Source organism: Epinephelus moara, chromosome 14 (genome assembly GCF_006386435.1).
Source record: "Epinephelus moara isolate mb chromosome 14, YSFRI_EMoa_1.0, whole genome shotgun sequence".
Classification (NCBI taxonomy): domain Eukaryota; kingdom Metazoa; phylum Chordata; class Actinopteri; order Perciformes; family Serranidae; genus Epinephelus; species Epinephelus moara.
Genome location: NC_065519.1, coordinates 22,458,247 through 22,475,652, shown reverse-complemented (window position 1 = coordinate 22,475,652; position 17,406 = coordinate 22,458,247). Strand labels below are relative to the sequence as shown.

The 17,406-nt window shown below is 41.8% G+C and overlaps 1 protein-coding gene across 1 annotated transcript in view; it reads right to left on the bottom strand.

Annotated features, from left to right (window-relative positions):
* The window catches only part of LOC126400866 (G patch domain-containing protein 2-like), a 29,497-nt gene extending 12,338 nt beyond the window's left edge, over positions 1-17,159 (bottom strand). The window contains exons 1-8 of the mRNA XM_050061852.1: positions 17,088-17,159; positions 13,723-14,388; positions 5,571-5,632; positions 4,548-4,706; positions 4,350-4,435; positions 4,186-4,250; positions 4,033-4,072; positions 3,827-3,918 (exon numbers count right to left, since the gene is read on the bottom strand). Coding sequence (XP_049917809.1) covers positions 3,827-3,918; positions 4,033-4,072; positions 4,186-4,250; positions 4,350-4,435; positions 4,548-4,706; positions 5,571-5,632; positions 13,723-14,384 — 1,166 coding nt within the window. The 5' untranslated portion in view covers positions 14,385-14,388; positions 17,088-17,159. The remainder of the gene's footprint in view (positions 1-3,826; positions 3,919-4,032; positions 4,073-4,185; positions 4,251-4,349; positions 4,436-4,547; positions 4,707-5,570; positions 5,633-13,722; positions 14,389-17,087) is intronic.
* Positions 17,160-17,406: the final 247 nt, after the last annotated feature.

The window sequence follows — 17,406 nt, the reverse complement described above, 5'->3', positions numbered from 1 at the left end:
CTCATTACATCGAGGCCGAGGCACTCCGGGGCCCCTGCAGCCTGGAGGGAGGCGAGGGCCCTCCCCTGCTGCTGAGAGCCGAGAGGCAGAGCCGCTGCGGGGCCGCCAGGAGCCCACTGAGACACTCAGCACAATGCTAATCAAACATGAGAATACCATCAGCTGGCTCATTAACCAAGGCAAAACACCACCATTCATCTCGGAGCTGAACCCAAAGGCTTTTTATAAGTACGTTACGTGGCTCAGTGTAAAACTGAGAGAAGCGGTAAAAAATGCACAACACTGTTTTTATTATTTAACATCTGTTACTTCATCAGTTTTAACAGCGTGACAGATGTTGGCCAGTTGTTTTGTCCCTAAATATACAGAAACTGTGATGAGAAAACAAAGATTGACTTAGAGGCAATGAGCAATGAAAAAACAAGTGATATGTGATGAAGACGACCAACAACAACTCAATTCTATCAAAGACACAAGGACACTGAGGAAAAAGTCTCCAAGATGGATTTTTCAGGTCATATGAGACACTTTTAAATGCAGTGCGGTCCCTTAGGGTACAGAGTAAAACAGCACTGACACAGGGTCAATTGTAATTTTGGCGCCCACATCCAAAAGCAAATATATCAATTAAAAATAATAAATCAAAAGTGGAGTGAGGAGCTGCAGTTACAAAATGGCCATCTATTTTCATTAGGGTACACGGTGCTTCAGGTGTGAGCAGGATCTCAAGATTAATAGAGGTATTCAAATGAATCAGAAAGGATTAGGGTCTCCAGGGAACATAATCAATAGCTCCAAATCAATAATCAATAGGCCACTCACACCAATATACTAACTGCTGACACCGAGATCTCACAATTAAAATGAAAACTGGGAAGGGAGTGGCGTAAGACTATGATTTATCTCACAGCGCAAGTGTCATTTAGAAATAAATAAGTCAATGGATAAAAGCTGCTGCTGCCCGGCTCAGGTGGGAGGCAGTTATGCATTTTAACGTGGCCGCCGGCCCCGAGCATTACAGCCAAATCCCACAAAGCATGGCGCCTGTTCGCGCGCCTGATACGAGGATAAACAGCATGCAACCTCATACAGCCTTTATCACTTAACATCAAATCTCTGATTGTCGCCGTCAACACTCGGCAAACAGGAGATGACAGCTTTTATTAATACAGTATCATTTCAACCTGGCCGCGGTACAAGATTAATGCTTACACTCTGCCCACAGAGAAAACACTTTTCTCTCAAGGGTGTTTGGAAACAAAGAAAAGTCAGATGTATGGGAGCTCGGTGCTAGAAATCGATCACGCGGGTGAGGCGCTCAAAAGAAATGAAAATATAGTGAAGTGAAATCAGGATTGGACGTTTTTAAGTTTGTTAACAGCAGGCACCAGCAATTATAGCGTTCCTTATTGTCAAGCAAAACAATAACTGTAGCTAGTGTTGTGTTTGCATGTGAATTTTGGAGGAAGTTAAGGGAAGTAAATGGGTGTCATGTGTGCAGAGCTGGGTCGTAAGGACGGAGCAGCCATCTCACTGGAGAGTGGATTTGAGCAGCTTGGGGAGATAGATTCAGCTCGTGCCGTCCAACGGGACACATCAGAAGCCCCTCTCGTCAATCCCCCCTCTCTCCCTCATTCATTTGGGAGTATGATTTATACTTTTTGAAGTGAAGGGTCTTGAATCCCACTATAAAGGAATTAAGAGGTCTCCCCTGAGTCTGCCATTCAAATGAGAGCATGGCAGGGATATGAGGGCTTTTTAATAGAGAGAAATTAGTATTCACAATGCCTCAAACTGGAATCTGAAGGAACCTTTCAGGTGGAGAAGAAAGGGCCAGTTTAGAAAAGAAAGCCCTAAGAAGTCGGGGGCTTTTCATAGCAGTCGTGTTTTTGCCCCTCATCAAGGAGTGCTGGAGCGCTCTGTGAAATAGCCCAAGAGAGAGGGAGGAGAAAGAGTGTGTGTGAAACAAAATTAAGAATGCACCATAAATAGGCAGAGTGGAAACAATACAATGAGGAGTCCCACAGTCTCGAGGCCAAGGGGGCTAAGCGGCTTCTCAACAGTCCCCCATGCAGATCCAACAGTTCCAGGGACGACTGGGAGCGATGCAATGCTTTGACAAACATCTTTTGGATAAACCTTTTTTTTGTGTGCAGTCCCAAAAATGCAGGGATTTGAATCTGCATTACAACTATGTCAACACATAGTATTTCTCTATTTGGGAACGCTGACCTTGAAAACTATTGAACTGAAATAGAGCTGCGTCCAACTGGAGCTGTCTAATGTCAGGTTAGCCCAGATTTGAGGCCAGGATTGATATCAATGCTAATCTGTTGCTTGTTCTCTTTAAAACCTCGACAAACACACGTAACATTGTTTTATCACCTTGATACTTCATTACTTAAAGGGACAGTTCACCCCCAAATCAAAATTACATATTTCATCTCTTACCTGTGGTGCTATTTACCAGTCTCGATTGTTTTGGTGTGAGTATCACTGTGCAGAAGGACACCTGCATCTGCTCATGAACGAGAGACTCAGGCTCATGACAGTAATGGTGTCCTCTTTAGCTGAGCTGTAACGTTAGCTAGCTCAGTGGAGCTAGGTGATCTAGCAGTAGATGCACCCTTCCTTCTGCACTGTGATGCAGTTGGCAGGTGTAGTTCAGTAGACAGAAAATACTTTCTAAATGAAACTGCTCACAACAAGGTTTATGGATTATCTTGAGTAACAGGGTCATGATTTGTTGAATGAGATGTTGCTGTTGAGTTTTTTAAATGTATTTTTTTGACACTTTGAGCACCACAAGCCGAGTGCCATCTAGTTCCATTATATCCGAGACAAGGCAGACATTTCTACAGCCGATATCTCCAACCCTCAGCAACTCACAGCAAAACAATCTAGATTGATAAATAGCACTACGGGTAAGAGGAAAAATATGTATTTTTGATTTTTGGGAGAACTGTCCCTTTAACTTATAATATTAAAAATGCTTAAAACATGATTTTTGACTGATACAAGGTTAGGATTGCTGTTGACAATGCTTTTTAAGCCCAAATTGCAAAATAATCCTCTTATTGGAGTTTTAGAAATTTGTTCAGAAGACATTTAACAGGGACCTACACACTCTGACCCCAAACATAAATAATGTCACTGGGTAGGAGAGCATTCTGTAGATTTTTTTTTGTCTGTGGATGACTTTTTGACAAACAAAAGGAATTTGTTCATGCATAGCACATGTAACACATAAAACATTACCTTATTAGGTGTAATAATTATGGTTTGTAAATTCTGTATTTTGCCACCTTTGTCAAATTTGCATGCTCAAAGGGAAGGGGTCGCTAATACAATACTTTTCTACTAATTGGGTTTTAATAAGGTCAAGAGAAAAGCAAAACATTTATAATTACAGGGAGAAAAAGGCTGATTTAGCAATTATTATTATTTTTACACATACAGCATTTGATTCTGTGAAAGCAAAAGAAATCAGGATGAAAAACCAATGTCAACAAAATGGGTTAAGATTATATGTGCATCTGTGTATAAGTATAAGTTTAAGATTAAATTCACCAATAGTGTGTTTGCAACATGAAACATGAAGTTGTGCAGCAAAACAGTTCTAACAATTACCTCCTGTAAAGTCTCTGAGGCATTACCTTAACACAGATTACTCTAGTTAACAGTGACCTGTGCTCTGTAACTGATTCATTTAAATGGCCATAGACTTGTCTATCAATATATTGAGCTTTAACTGGAAACACTGACTGGTGTCTCCAATAGACCCTTGAGAAGCTGCTTTATTTAACTAACATGTAGCAACAACTACCTGTTTCTGCAGATTGAGGCGGAACATCTGAGACGGGAGCTCTCTGACACCATGTCAATAGGACACACTGGTAATGGGCACAAAGGGTTCAACTGGAAATTGAAAGTATCAATAACATTTAGATTTTGCAACGTCACCATTAAAGTCTAAACAAAGTGGGGCCAAAAAGATAATAAAGTTTGGAAAATACTCGTATTGCATCATACCTGGCTTCGATCTCGTTTTCCAACAGGAGGCAGCCAAAAGCTAAAAGGAGATAAAGTATAATCACTAGATGCAAAATGATGATGGAAACAGATGAACTTTAAACTATAAGAGTTCTATATAAATTTAAAAGAGTTTAAAACAGTATAACTTACTCTCTCTGGTAAGGATCTTGGGAGAAGTGTCTCAGTCTCTCTACAAACACTGGCATGCCGTTGCCCTGTAAAACACAAATCAAATATACACAGTGACAAAACCAAGACCATAAAAACAGTGTAACTGTTTTCTAGTGAAGAGGAAGATGCCAGTTAGCTTTAACCTTGCTGGGAAGCCGCCTCCTGTCCTTCCTGATGCAGCAGGCAGCAGAGCCAGGCACTCGCTTCAGACGTGAATGATACCGATACCCTGCGACAGTAACGAAGCACATTTATCTTCTTGTGTTGCCAAACGGTCAAAATAGATCACTAATGTTAACAGGAATTTGAGTCTATAGCACAAAATCATCCACATCCACTACCTCTCTGAGAGGGCCGTGCAGGTTGCAGGAAGGTGGGTGGGGGACGGCTGTCCTCAAGGGAAAGCTGCGTGTCTGAGTCCCAGCTGGGCAGCAGGCCGGCCACACTCGTCCCCACTCCACAGTCCCCCTCGAAGAACCAGTCACTCTGCTCGTCATCGCCTGCACACAGGGACAGGGAAGATGCGGCATCGGTTAGCATGTTACTGCATATTCCTACCAATGTAGTATCACTAAATTAAAATGCTGAGATGTTACGTATGTATGCAACTAACATTTTGGTTTCACATGGGACACAGATCCCAGTCTCCTGGGTCAAAGTCCTGTGTTTGTTTGACCTGCCCACCACCCTCACCACCTCCCTTTACGGACTTTGTCGCTGTTTATATTACATCACCTGACTTCCTCCTTTGCTCCAGACATATGAGGGATGACAGCCTGCACCGCATAGGTCATATGATCGCAGCCTCCTTGCTCACGATTACGTGGGTTATACACAAATTATACTGCATCACATTTTGTAGGTATAAGTACGAACGGTGAATGAAAACAGCCTGAACCACACACTACCAGACAACCAGACAACACCAGTCTCGTCCCCTGACGGCGAACTCTTTTCAGACCTGTCAGTCAGCAAAGAACACGCAGGAACCATGCCTCTCACAGTCAAGGTGTAGTGACAACTGTTAAATCAGAGGCCGCCTGGCCCCACCACGGCTAATGAGATTAGCAAAGGCTTCAGCGCTCATTAACACGACATGACAACGTCTTATTAGAGTCGCCTGGGTGCCCAGCAACCAGCCCATTGTATCGAAAACCTCCCTCTCTAGCCCCAGCATTCCCTCAGAGTCGAGCAGGGTATTGTCCAAATCTGACAACTCGTCATCTTCCTTTCCGTGATTAGGAACACTTCATCCGTGAGCGCCAAATACACAGAATCAAATTACTTACCAGTTTGAACCACATTAACTGATGTAGCTGTTAAATAGTTCTCACCGTATGTTTAAGTTATTAATCTTTTGATACCTTGTCGTCCCTCATCATTGGTGAAGAGGCCAGGGTCACTGCTGCATGTGCTGCTGGTTTCCCTGCAAAGAAAAGAAGAAAAACATCACTTGTGAATGATCGCCACTGACGGTTTCTTTAAGATCAATGACATCAGAGGATAAAGAACTCTGTTTTGATTTTTCATCTCAGACCTGTGGGTTTTTTAGGTCAGACAATGTTATAGCATCTGAAAAGTGAACAATGTGAATCAAAAATTTACATGCCGCTGTTATGTCAATATTTAACATGTAACATTCAATAATAAAAATAATGGAGAAGTCCGGAGCTAGAGGTCGACATAAATGGAAATGACACAAAAAGACAGAGCGTGCCATGTTCTCCCTTGTTGCGATAGCAAACACAAAGGCATGAGGAGAGGCTCTGATCGAAGCCACTGAGTGACATGCACAATCTAATTGAATATCCTCCGCTGTCAGCTCCAATCTAATCTGGCCTGCGTTGTGGAGGATGACAGGAGAGCGAAACACACTCCCCTGCCCGCCCCTCCCTCTGGGTGTGCCCCACACACAGAGCGACCCACAGACGTGCCTCTTCCATACAACAACTGGCCAACATCTGCTGTGCGGGCTGCCACTGCCTACTGCCTAGACTGCTCCGTCGCTGCTCCTCTCCACACCCCCAGGGCAACCCCTGGTTACGTTGCCTCCACACCCTCTGCTACCCCAGACCACCCTGGGTTTCTCTGGCTTTCTCACACCTCAGCCACCTTAAACTGGGACCTCCAGACACTCCAAGGTCGTGGAGGGGGGTCAGGGGAGGGGTGGAGGTGACAGAGATGAACGCACAAAAAAGGATTTGCTCTCTCTGAAAGTAAACTGTCACAGTGCTGTCATTGCTCACTTATAACAAGCAAAATCAGCAAGCACAGTATAGCTACACATATCTAGAAATATTTTTCTATTTCCTAAAGCCCTTTTCTGAATACAGGTTATCTTAAAGAACAAGTCACATAATTGAACAGGGTGGCACTGGGGTACTTCATGACTTTATTTCGAGTCATTCTCACACAGTATAGGTTGTACTGCTGCCACATAATGCTCACTAATGTGTGCTGATCCACAGATGAAAATAATCCCCAACAAAGGCAATATTTACTCCTGTTTTGTTAACGTTTGCTAAAAACTACAGTGCACAGCTGTTTTAGGAAATTACTTTGCCTTTTTGAAATGAAACAGGATAATTTCACTTTCTTTATTTTGATCAACATTTCTGTGAGTGGCGTACAGTAGTTAGGATGAGCCCCAGTGCACACCATTATGACGGGCCTTAGTGCCAGATTTTGCATCCAAACAGCTACCATATATTTTATAGTATTGTCACATGACCCAAAGAGACTTGACATTGGACATCAATATACATACTACCCAGCAATTACCACTGCAAATCTGTGTATGACAAAAATACAAAATAAAATGAAAAAATATTTATTTTAATGAGTTTTTTTTTATAGTTTACTTCATAATTTCTGAAGATATCTGCTGACTATTTTACAAAAAAAGAGACACTGACAGAGATTGGTTGGCCTTCTCCAGGGTATATATAGCAGGTGACAGCATTTGTAGTTTAAAGTGAGTGCTTCCTTGAACACAGGCGTATTTCTGAGTTGGTAAGCTGAATCACTCGCACGACCCCTTCTCTGCTCAAGAAAGAGCAGGCCCTCCAACAACTCTCTCTACAGGCCCCCCACCCCATGGGCCCCAGTGCAACCGCACTGCCTGCGCTGTCTATATTTACACCCCTGATTTTTATATATGGGTCAGTGTTAGCCAGCTAATTTTTTTTTAGAAACAAATGGTTTTGGGGCAGAGGGCCTCAGACAGGTTAAGGTTAATGCCTATCATACACGCCAAGACAGGGTTCCTAAGGCAAGTTAGATTTAAGACTTTTTAAGACATTTTAAATGCTACTCTGAATTAAATGTAAAATTTAGGAATGATTTTTTTTAAATCTGTGCAGAATAGCTAACGCTCACACCGGCTCAGTCTGGAAAACATCAATGAGTCCACCATTGATCTACCGTTTCTACTATTTTAAAAAAATCTGTTTATTTAAAAATATTACTGATGATTTTGAGATTTTACAATGCAGCATCAGAAAACTGATTTATCATGCCGTACTTCCTATGTTTTAGCATTTTGAGGACGTTTGAATGATTGATTTCAAACATTTCCATACCAATTAAGACCTTATTTTTAGATCATTGAAATCATTGAGTTCCTTTTAAAACACTTTATCTGGGATTTGTGGGTACCTTGTTTGAAAAGACTTTTAGAAGACTTTGAAAAGAATTAAGTCTGACACCCTCTCACTTCTAAACACAATATTTTTTTAGTCACAGACTATAAGATTTTGCAAAGCCTGGGGATGTTGCAGGCTCAGTATTTGCAAGAGTGCAACTAGATTCCTTTTGAGATGATTTCCCATCCTGCTCCTGGTGCAAAATACTACGGCAAAATGTGTTGGCAGAAACACATAACTCTAGAAACACAAGATAAAAGGTACCATATATGTTGACAGAGAGAGACAGACTAACTCATTGTTGGTTTTGTTTTTTCATGAAATTTGTTGACTATAAGAAAGATATACAATAATGAAGCTATATCCTTTGCATAAAGCTAATCTTCATCCAAACTACTTTATGAAGGAGGGAGGGCCTGATGCTCTTGATTGCCTTGCATTTTTCTTCCTGTTTTTCATCGCTGACCTTGCTTACAGGAGAAAGCTGGAGGGTCAGATATGCGCTGATACCGTGCTTCACCATATTGCAGAGGCCTGCAAGTGATGGCAGGATCAGAAAAATGTCTGTCCAGCCTGTGTGTCTTCCTGGCCAGATGGTCCTGCATCATCTCCCCTCACATCCATAAGAAGCAGATGTGAGAGGGAGCAGGCCTCTCCGGGGAATCTGGAGGATGTCTGGCCTCGCCATGCAGTCCTGGACCGTCCCTCCACCCCCTTCCCACCCCTTCAGCCCTCTCTCCAGACTGATTCCCCGGGCCTCTGCTCAGCTGTACCCCACCTCTGGACACATTGGCTGGCATCTGGAGCACTCAACACTTCAACATCAGTCGAGGACACAGCCACAAGCTCTACAAACACAACCACTTTGGATTTTATGCTTCATTCCACAACCTTTCTTAGAAATTTGGAACCAGTGTTGATTAACCGTTTCTCGCAGTGTGACATCTTCTTTCATTTTGTAAGTAAAAAAATGTGTGTTGCTTCCTATTGGAGGGATTTTGTTCAAAGTTTGAAAAGAATCACTGGTATAAACAATTAATTAGAGACACCCATTAAGTATTTATCCGTATTAAAGGTGTAATGTGATGTCGCTTGGAGCAGCACAGGGCCGATGTGAAACCGTTTCCATTAAGTACTGCCTAATTAATGCCATGAATAATTGAGACCCCCATTTTTCTTGGGACCTAAAGAAACACCTCTTCCTTCTCCAGCAGTGACCTTTGCCAAGATAGCTGACAAACATTTTGGCCCAACTTTGGCTCACACACAAAACTGCACTTCCCCCAGTCATAAGATATTCTGTTGTGGATTAGGTGCTACAGAAACAAATAAATCTTAATTACATAAAATACCATATGTCCATGGTGAAACAAAGGCAAGGGCAAAAAAAAAAAAATGCACTCCAGTGTTTTAAAGCTGAACTTAAGTCCCCACATGGCCCTATTGTCTCTATACAAGCCAAAGAGGTGAAGCAAAACACAGTATCCAGATGAGCACTAATCATTAGGATATAATCCGCAGCTCCTGGGAGAGGCAGACCAGTTTGCACAGAGATTACAGGCTAGCCGCCATTTATTGAGCCCTGGCTCATTCTGCAGAAGAATAAAGAAGAGGCAGAGACGGAGGGGGGCAAAGCGCTGATAACAATGGATCTGTGGGCTCTTCAAACAAGCGGCCCCAACCCAAATCCATGCCCTCTTCCATGGGTGTCTGATTATAAGGTTATCCCACCATCCCTGAGCTGCAGTAATTGGATTAGTCTCAGAGATTTATGAAAATTAACTTCGGCAAATGCTGCACTGCTTCCTCCAAAACTCCTCATAGAGTTTTCAAAATATAAATTACAGCGTGATAAAGCCGAGTGTGAGAAAATCACGCGCGGTGGCTTTGTTTTTTCTGGTGGCAAGTCAAAATCACCAGTAGCAGCTCACAGCTGGAGATGGAGGCTGAGCCCGGGACGGCATCTACCCACAGGTGAGGCCTGCTTGTTGGGCCAGCCTGGGTGCCAGGTGGCCTCACTGCCAGCAGGCTGGGCCAGGTCTAATCAAGGATGTGGAGCCCAACTGGAGCTGCCAACATCTGCTCCCCTTGAACTTGGGTGGCTGAAGGCAAAGCTCTACTCAGTCTGTGCGTAAGAGGAGTGACCTTGAGGAGAGGCACGTTTTAAGAGACCAGACACTCCATATGAAAAAGGTTAATGGAATGAATGGAGACCAAAGAAATCCGAGTGCTTCGAAAGACATTTCAACAATGGCATCTGTGTCTGACATTAAATGGAGCGTACACTCTGAGTATAAATATTGCTGTTGTACCACTGTCAACCTCTCATCACGGCTGCCATTTGTTCGTATCCTTTGCCTCCGCTGCAGCTTAACCATTAGATTGTTCAGCCCTCAGTGCAGTGTGGCAGTCTACTGAGCAGCAATCAAGAGCGTTGGCGTTGTGTAAGTGAGAAATGATTGACAGCGTGCCTTGGTGTTCCCATTTATTTCTTCTCCGGAGCTGTTTTCTGTCAGAACGGCTATTGATTTTTCCATAAAGTAAGAAAACAAGTACCGTTTAGGGGCTAGGGAGGTCAGCACAAATTAAACCAGAAGATGTAAAGCCTTCTGTCTGTCCCATTACCGCTTACCTCAAATGTCTTCTTCTCACATGTTTTATATGATCAACAGATAATGAGATTGGCAAATGAAATATATTGAGCAGGAGCGAGGCAAGATACTGAGAACAGGAACTCCAAGGCTCAAAAGACTACTGGGTGTTGTTGAATGTTATCATCACACACAACTGAACTGTGCTGCCCACCTTTTCTGTCTGTATGCATGTGGACCATACGAGGTATTTAATGCCAAAATACCATTTATACAAGTATCTATTTTTTCATACCTTAATACCTTTCTGCCATTTCACATGCGTATATGGTAAATGACAGAATTTGTGTTTAAAGAAACCCACAAAAGCTACGCTACTTGCGGTTTAAGTCATTGTAGCATGAATTTCATTGTCTAGCCTACAATGCTCTGTTACTAAAATGAAATAAGCATACTTAGAGATATCTCGATGGGTTTAAATACTTATGGCCTGCTACTATAGAATAATGTTTAACTGGAAATAAGTATCCTTTTGCTGGAGGACCCAATGACACTTGTCGCTGCGGCGGATTACGATATATCAGCGCGCTGAACAGAGATGATGTGTTGAATCAAATCGTGCAGCTAATGACTGCTTTTATAGTTAGAAGGAGTCATCCCAAGATAAAGATATTTGTGGTGATGCTTTCAGACAGGAGTAGAGACAGTTTTCTTTTTTGATATTTTTTTTATCCCCACCATTCGCATCTGCTGTCTTTCTCAGCTCAGCTACCTGTTCCACAAATAGAGACTGACCTCTGGTGGCGCACACTGCACACTACATCGCCTCAATACAGCATCTCCGTATCAGTTTAATAGAAAATGGAGCATCTGTGTTTTTGATGGTATGGAAAGTCGTAGCTTTGGAATTTCTAACTAATCCAATATACCACGTTATTTATACATACCAGTGCTGATACCAGTAGAACTGAAATTATTAGTCAATATTTCAGTAAATCCACTGACAGAAATTTAATCTGCAACAATTTTGTCAATTAATTAATAGTTGATGTTTTTTATGCAGAAATGGCAAAACATTTACTAATTTCACCTTCTGTGTTTTTGTAGGATTGGCAATGTCTGTCAGTCAGTCTTTTCACCACATTAGACCAGATTTAACAACTGTTAAATGGATTGTCATGACCTTCTGTACAGACATTCGTTGTCCCCAGTGTTACCAGCCAACCCTTTTTCACCTTTAAGGGTGGTGGCCTTGTGGGTAACCTGTGAGGGTGTGACATGTACTTCATGGTGTATATGGAGAAAAGCAGCTCTCTCGGTGTGTCACGGTGAAGACAGCAGGTGGCAAAGAGTGATGATAGTCAGCAGCATTAAGTGTCTAGATAAGCTCAGGGATACTGTTAGACCTCATGAGAAGGCCATTTTGTTGTTTTGTTGTGAAGACTGCAATAAAACTGTTGTTGGTGAACGGCATCCGAACGCCTCACCGTCCTTCCTTTTGCAGAGTAGTCCGGACTGCTAGAAGCTAGTTACCAGCTAATTACTGGCCAAGCTAAATTAATGTTAATTAGACAGCGTTCCCAACAACGGAACAGAGCTGGTAACCTGTCAAAGCAGGGCAGGTAACACCAGAGAATGAATCCTAAAAACTAATCTACTGACTTTTCCTCTTGTACCGCCAACTAAGGCCGGACAAAATACCGATATTATATTGATATCGTGATGTGAGACTAGATATCGTTTTGGATTCTGGATATTGTAATATCAAAAGAGTTGTCTTTTCCTGGTATAAAGGCTACATCACACTGAAGTCATGTAATTTTCAGAACTTACCAGACAGTTGTAGCTGTTCTACTATTTGCCATTACCCACTTAGTCCTTATATCCACATAATTTATCACAATATCGATATCAAGGTAATCCCTCAAAAATATTGTGACATTTGATTTTCTCCTTATAAACCAGCCCTACCACCGACAGGTTATACTTTCACTTTTCCAGTGAAATATCTCAACATTTACTGCATGGATTGACACAACATTTGTATTTTGGTATTTTATCATTGTAGCCTTTTTATGTCTTGTACCTGTAAAGCACTGTAGAAGAGAATTATTGTACCTTGTTGTCGAAAGGTGCAACACAAATAAACTTGCCTATCTTGTAAATTTAATACTGGGTTTTGGACTGCTGCTTTGACAAAATAAATTAAAGTATTGACATTTGAAGACACTGACTTTAACTTTATGATTTCCTCATGTTAAAAAGATCAAATGATTAATAAAAAATATTCATCAGATTAATAAAAACAGAAATACTCATTAGTTGCAGCTCTTTATGCCAGAAAACACTGGGACAAGATGACAGCTTACATAATTATCAGTCATTTTGGAACAAAATCTGTCACATTTAGTAATTTTGGTTCCACAGTATATTGTAATCTTTGCTTTGCTGTGATAATATAATGCCCCTCTCTGCTGCCAGTTACAGCCACATTTAGTTTTGCTAAATAAAATGCACACAAGAGGCTGCACTCAGGGACACTGGGACAGGCCGGGCTTTAATTACCCAGCCCAAGAAAGGAATTCATTTCAAAACAAATCAATACCACACCAAGTCACTTATTTATTTGTGACAATATTTCTCGAAAGGAAATAATGAGCTGGCGGATGCCCGGAGGCATAACTATCAAAGATCCTTCCCTGGTGATCATTTCAGCTATAGGAGATGAGGATGAAGAGACTCTATCATTCATTTTTAATGTCAACTCAATACTTTAAAGTGGAGCGGTATGATTGTGATACTTTTTTTTTTTGGTTTAGTTGAGGACACGCTGAATATTGACAAGTGGCTCGATGAAGACAGGCAGTATAGATCATCTTAAATGTCGCCTTGTTTAATTGCTCCTGTCTGATAGTAGTTATGCCCATGACTTTTATGTTATGGGTTTAACTGCCTTGGTAACTTTCCATTTAAAGGGTAAAAAGGGCTTTTAGAGTTTTGTGCTCCTTTTTCAGTATGGTTTTAATCCTGACTTTTTAAACGATGACAAGCTTAACATTTGGCTTATTGCAATGCTGTCAATTAAACGTAGGCTTTTGAAAACTGGGACAAATAATGAACCTAAAAGCTTTTTGAATATTCCCAAATACGGGCTGGATCTTTTTTTCTTTAAGGTCTAACTGTGTGATTAAATTGTAATAAATGAAGAGTTAGTTCTGACTCTGACATAAAAACAAAAAGAGGAAGAAAGTATAAATATCCTTTCTTGAATTTAACATTACCCCTCAGACATGTTCTCATCCGCAGCCTCTCTGTGTTCCTTGGCCATCTTCCTCTTCCAGCACTCTTTTCCCATCAGCCGGGCTCCTTCGGTCTGTCGGTCTGCTCCCACCCAACCGCCAGACCTCTTCTTTGATCCTGACAGATGCTGCATCCTGGACGGCCTGTGTCTCCGTCTCCTATCTACACCGGAAACTTTTAACTTCTGCTGCAGCCTAACTGTGACATCTGAGGTCATACGTTTGACCTTCCTCCGCCTCCTGAGTTGCCTTCCTGGATTATTCTCAGTGAAGGAGTCAGATTCTGGCCAGGAGGGCTGCCTAGTCCTGACCGGGCCTCTCATGACAGAGCGCCATCGGTTGGTTGGAGTCATGTCGTCAGAGTCACTGCAGTTGGCCATGGAGGTGGTGATGGTTGAGGAGGAGTTCTTCCTGTATCCTTTAGTCTCGTCCAAACTGGACTCAGAAGCCTCAATCCAACATTGTCTGTGCTCCAGCGGATAGAGGGAAGATTCGCGATATCGCTTGCGGCCTCTGCGGCGGCGGATCTGCCTGCGCTGGTGCAGTGGACTCAGGACCATTTCCTCCCACAGCTCCCCAAGCTTGCTTTGCTCTGAGGTCTGCTCCAGAGCAGACACCAGGTCCTGCACCAGCTCATCCATCATGGTGCTGGAAACAAAGGTACAACAGAGTAAACTCAGGTGATGTCAAGACAAAGAGTTTAACATCATGGATGATGCTACATGAAAACAAACAGTCGGACATACAACAGCTATTACAATAAACAGAAGCAGAATGTGAAGCTAATGCTGAAGTGCCTAAAGAGACAGCTCCTCTGATGACCACTATATTCTGGTGTTGTCAAAATACATATGTTAATACGTATCAATGCATATCGATTCTGAATATTTGAGATGGTTTCAATCCTCATTTTCCGCAGGACTGATACACCGTCACAGCAGCTAATTTCACTTCATATAAACTGGGACTTTGTGGCAGCTTTGCTTGGGGCCATGTTCACTGGACAAAAAGGTGTAAGCATATTAAATAGTGTCAAGATGGTTGAGGCAATTCTGGGATTCTAGCTCCAAAATGGCTATGTGGCAAAATCCTTTAAGCCATTTCAATGCATTTAGGAACCCAAGAGTGACATCACACTTAATGACCTTGATTACAAATGGTTAAGTGCAGGTGAACCAGTAATTGTGGTAGCAGGGGTTGAAAAAATAAATATATTTGACAGGGTGACATTATATACCATGAGATGATATACATTTGTCTATCGTTTCTGTTGTGATTGTTGTCACTTACGATTTCTAGGTGTATGATGCCATTGTGAGCAAAGTTGCAAGTCAACGAGCAAGACTGTTTTATGGCAGCATTCGATTTTGTTCAGTATTGTATTTTCATATGGTTTTTGCATCAATGTGATGTATCTTGTATCTTGTTAGGTATTTCATATGCTGAATTATCCAAAACTCATATTGTTGTCTTGGTTATTTAGTCCTAAACTGTTTCTCAGGGGATTTTACAGAACATTTCAATACCCCATCATTATCAATATCTCAACAAACATAACATTACATACACCCATTTCTACCCAAAGTTGTCTGTAACTGTGGTTTTTACCAATGGAAACATGTTTTCTGCTTTTTCCAGAGAAGATTTCTCTCTGTATATGAATGAAAGAAGGAAGGAAGGAATTTTATTATTGTGCCATGCATGCAGTAATGACCAGCCTGCATGGCCTTCGAAGACACCATGAAATCAAAATAAGCCAGGACCAGAGTCCAGTGTACATATTTTCAGACAACATTAAACGGAGGGAAAATGTAGCAAACCAATAAAAGCCTCCTACATAATCAGATTGTCACTGTCTAAGATCAAGTTCATGGATCACTCATGAAGGCATTTACCATGTAGCACTGACGAAAATCAAAATAAGTACTAATTAAACAACCATCTGAGCACCAGAAAATGTTAGGGTCTAGACCAGGGGTGTCAAACTCATTTTAGTTCACAGGCATACTGTCTGATTTGATCGCAGGTGGGCCGGAGCAGTAAAACCATTGCATAATATCCTAGATATAACAAACACCTCCAAATCTGTCCCTTTTTTTGTTTAAAGATGTACATTTCAAAAACGCTAATCCATTTACAAAACAGATGACAAATAAATAAATGCAATTTCAACAATATTTCTCAGTTTTTCCACATTAAGTCGACTACTCACTGGCATTACATGTGTATTTTTCTGTACATTTCTACTCCTGTGTAGTAATCCTTACATCACCACACCAAACTGAAGTTATAGAAAAGATCTGTATTCTGGTGGAAAAGCATTTGAAGCAACATTTTTACTTAAAGAATACTACTCACTGTTTAACTTCACACGTGCATCACTATTATGTGTGCAAGGCCATCCAGTGGGCCCAAATGCACCCTTTGGCGGGCCAGTTGTGGCCCCTGGACCATATGTTTGACACCCCTGGTTTAGACAAACCATTTCATGGAACATTTACTCTCTGAAGTCATCATAGTTTGTACAATATAAAAGAAAATGGGACTCACTTTCGACTTCACCCAAATCACATAACTCACATAATCTGTTTTCCTCCTGAATACTGTTGAATGGCCCAACCCCAACGGCCAGTGGAAGAGTACAAATTCTCAGCTGTGCATCTAAAGATCTTTGGCTTCTAGATAAGCGAGATATTACATATGGTTCAGGGTCAAACTTCTGTTTCATTTGCACAGATGTCCTTTATTTAGGCACTGACAGAATAGACCCATATAAGCTAATTGTTGAGCACTGATATTAAATGACACATCTTACAAGGAGCTCTTGCAATTGAAATCTAATCTGACCACTGGAAGTGATGTCATCTCCATCTTTGGTTGTAATCTCTCTGCTAAAAATGGACCCAGAAATGCCAAGGTAGATCTGATCAAATATACCCAGGATAATGCCTATCTAGCAGCATATAACTGTGAAACTTTCAGGCTTCCCTTGTTTGATTGAAACGGTTGTCTGATCGCCTGCACACCACCAGCAGCTAACAAACACCCACCGCATCTCCATTACTAGCTAAGAAAGCTGCAACATCAGTGCAGCAACACAATGGCAGAGGCAGGCTGGTCTGCCTGTATGCTCTGTGTTACATAACATCTAACACGTGAGCTGAGCACAAGGACAGCCTGAACAGCCAGTACAGCCACACATCCTCCTTCTGTTAACTATCAGCGAAACACACCGTTTAACAGCGTTTAGTTTAGCACAGTAACCGTGTCACAATATGACTCAGAGCAGCTATCGTGATGTTATGTAACAATAGGCAGCACACAGTCCTCTGTGTTTGAGCACTCACCAGTCGCAGCTTGTCTTGTTTTGTTTTCAGCAGCACAGCTGGGACACCACCAGACGCACTTCCGCCCTGCTGTCCAGCCAATCAGGTGTCTCCGCCTCGCTGACAGCTCGCCACACCACCACAGTGCGCCTGCAGATAAAAACCAAAAAGTCAGTCTGCTGTGCTGCAGATAATGCGTTTAATATTACCACAAGATCACCATAACAACTCTATGGCAAGCTGACAAACTATAGGTTTAGACTTTATTTATTTAATTATTTCATTGCAGTTTCCCTGTACTATGTCTGTGTTAGCCAATAGAAATCCTGCAGTGTAGTAA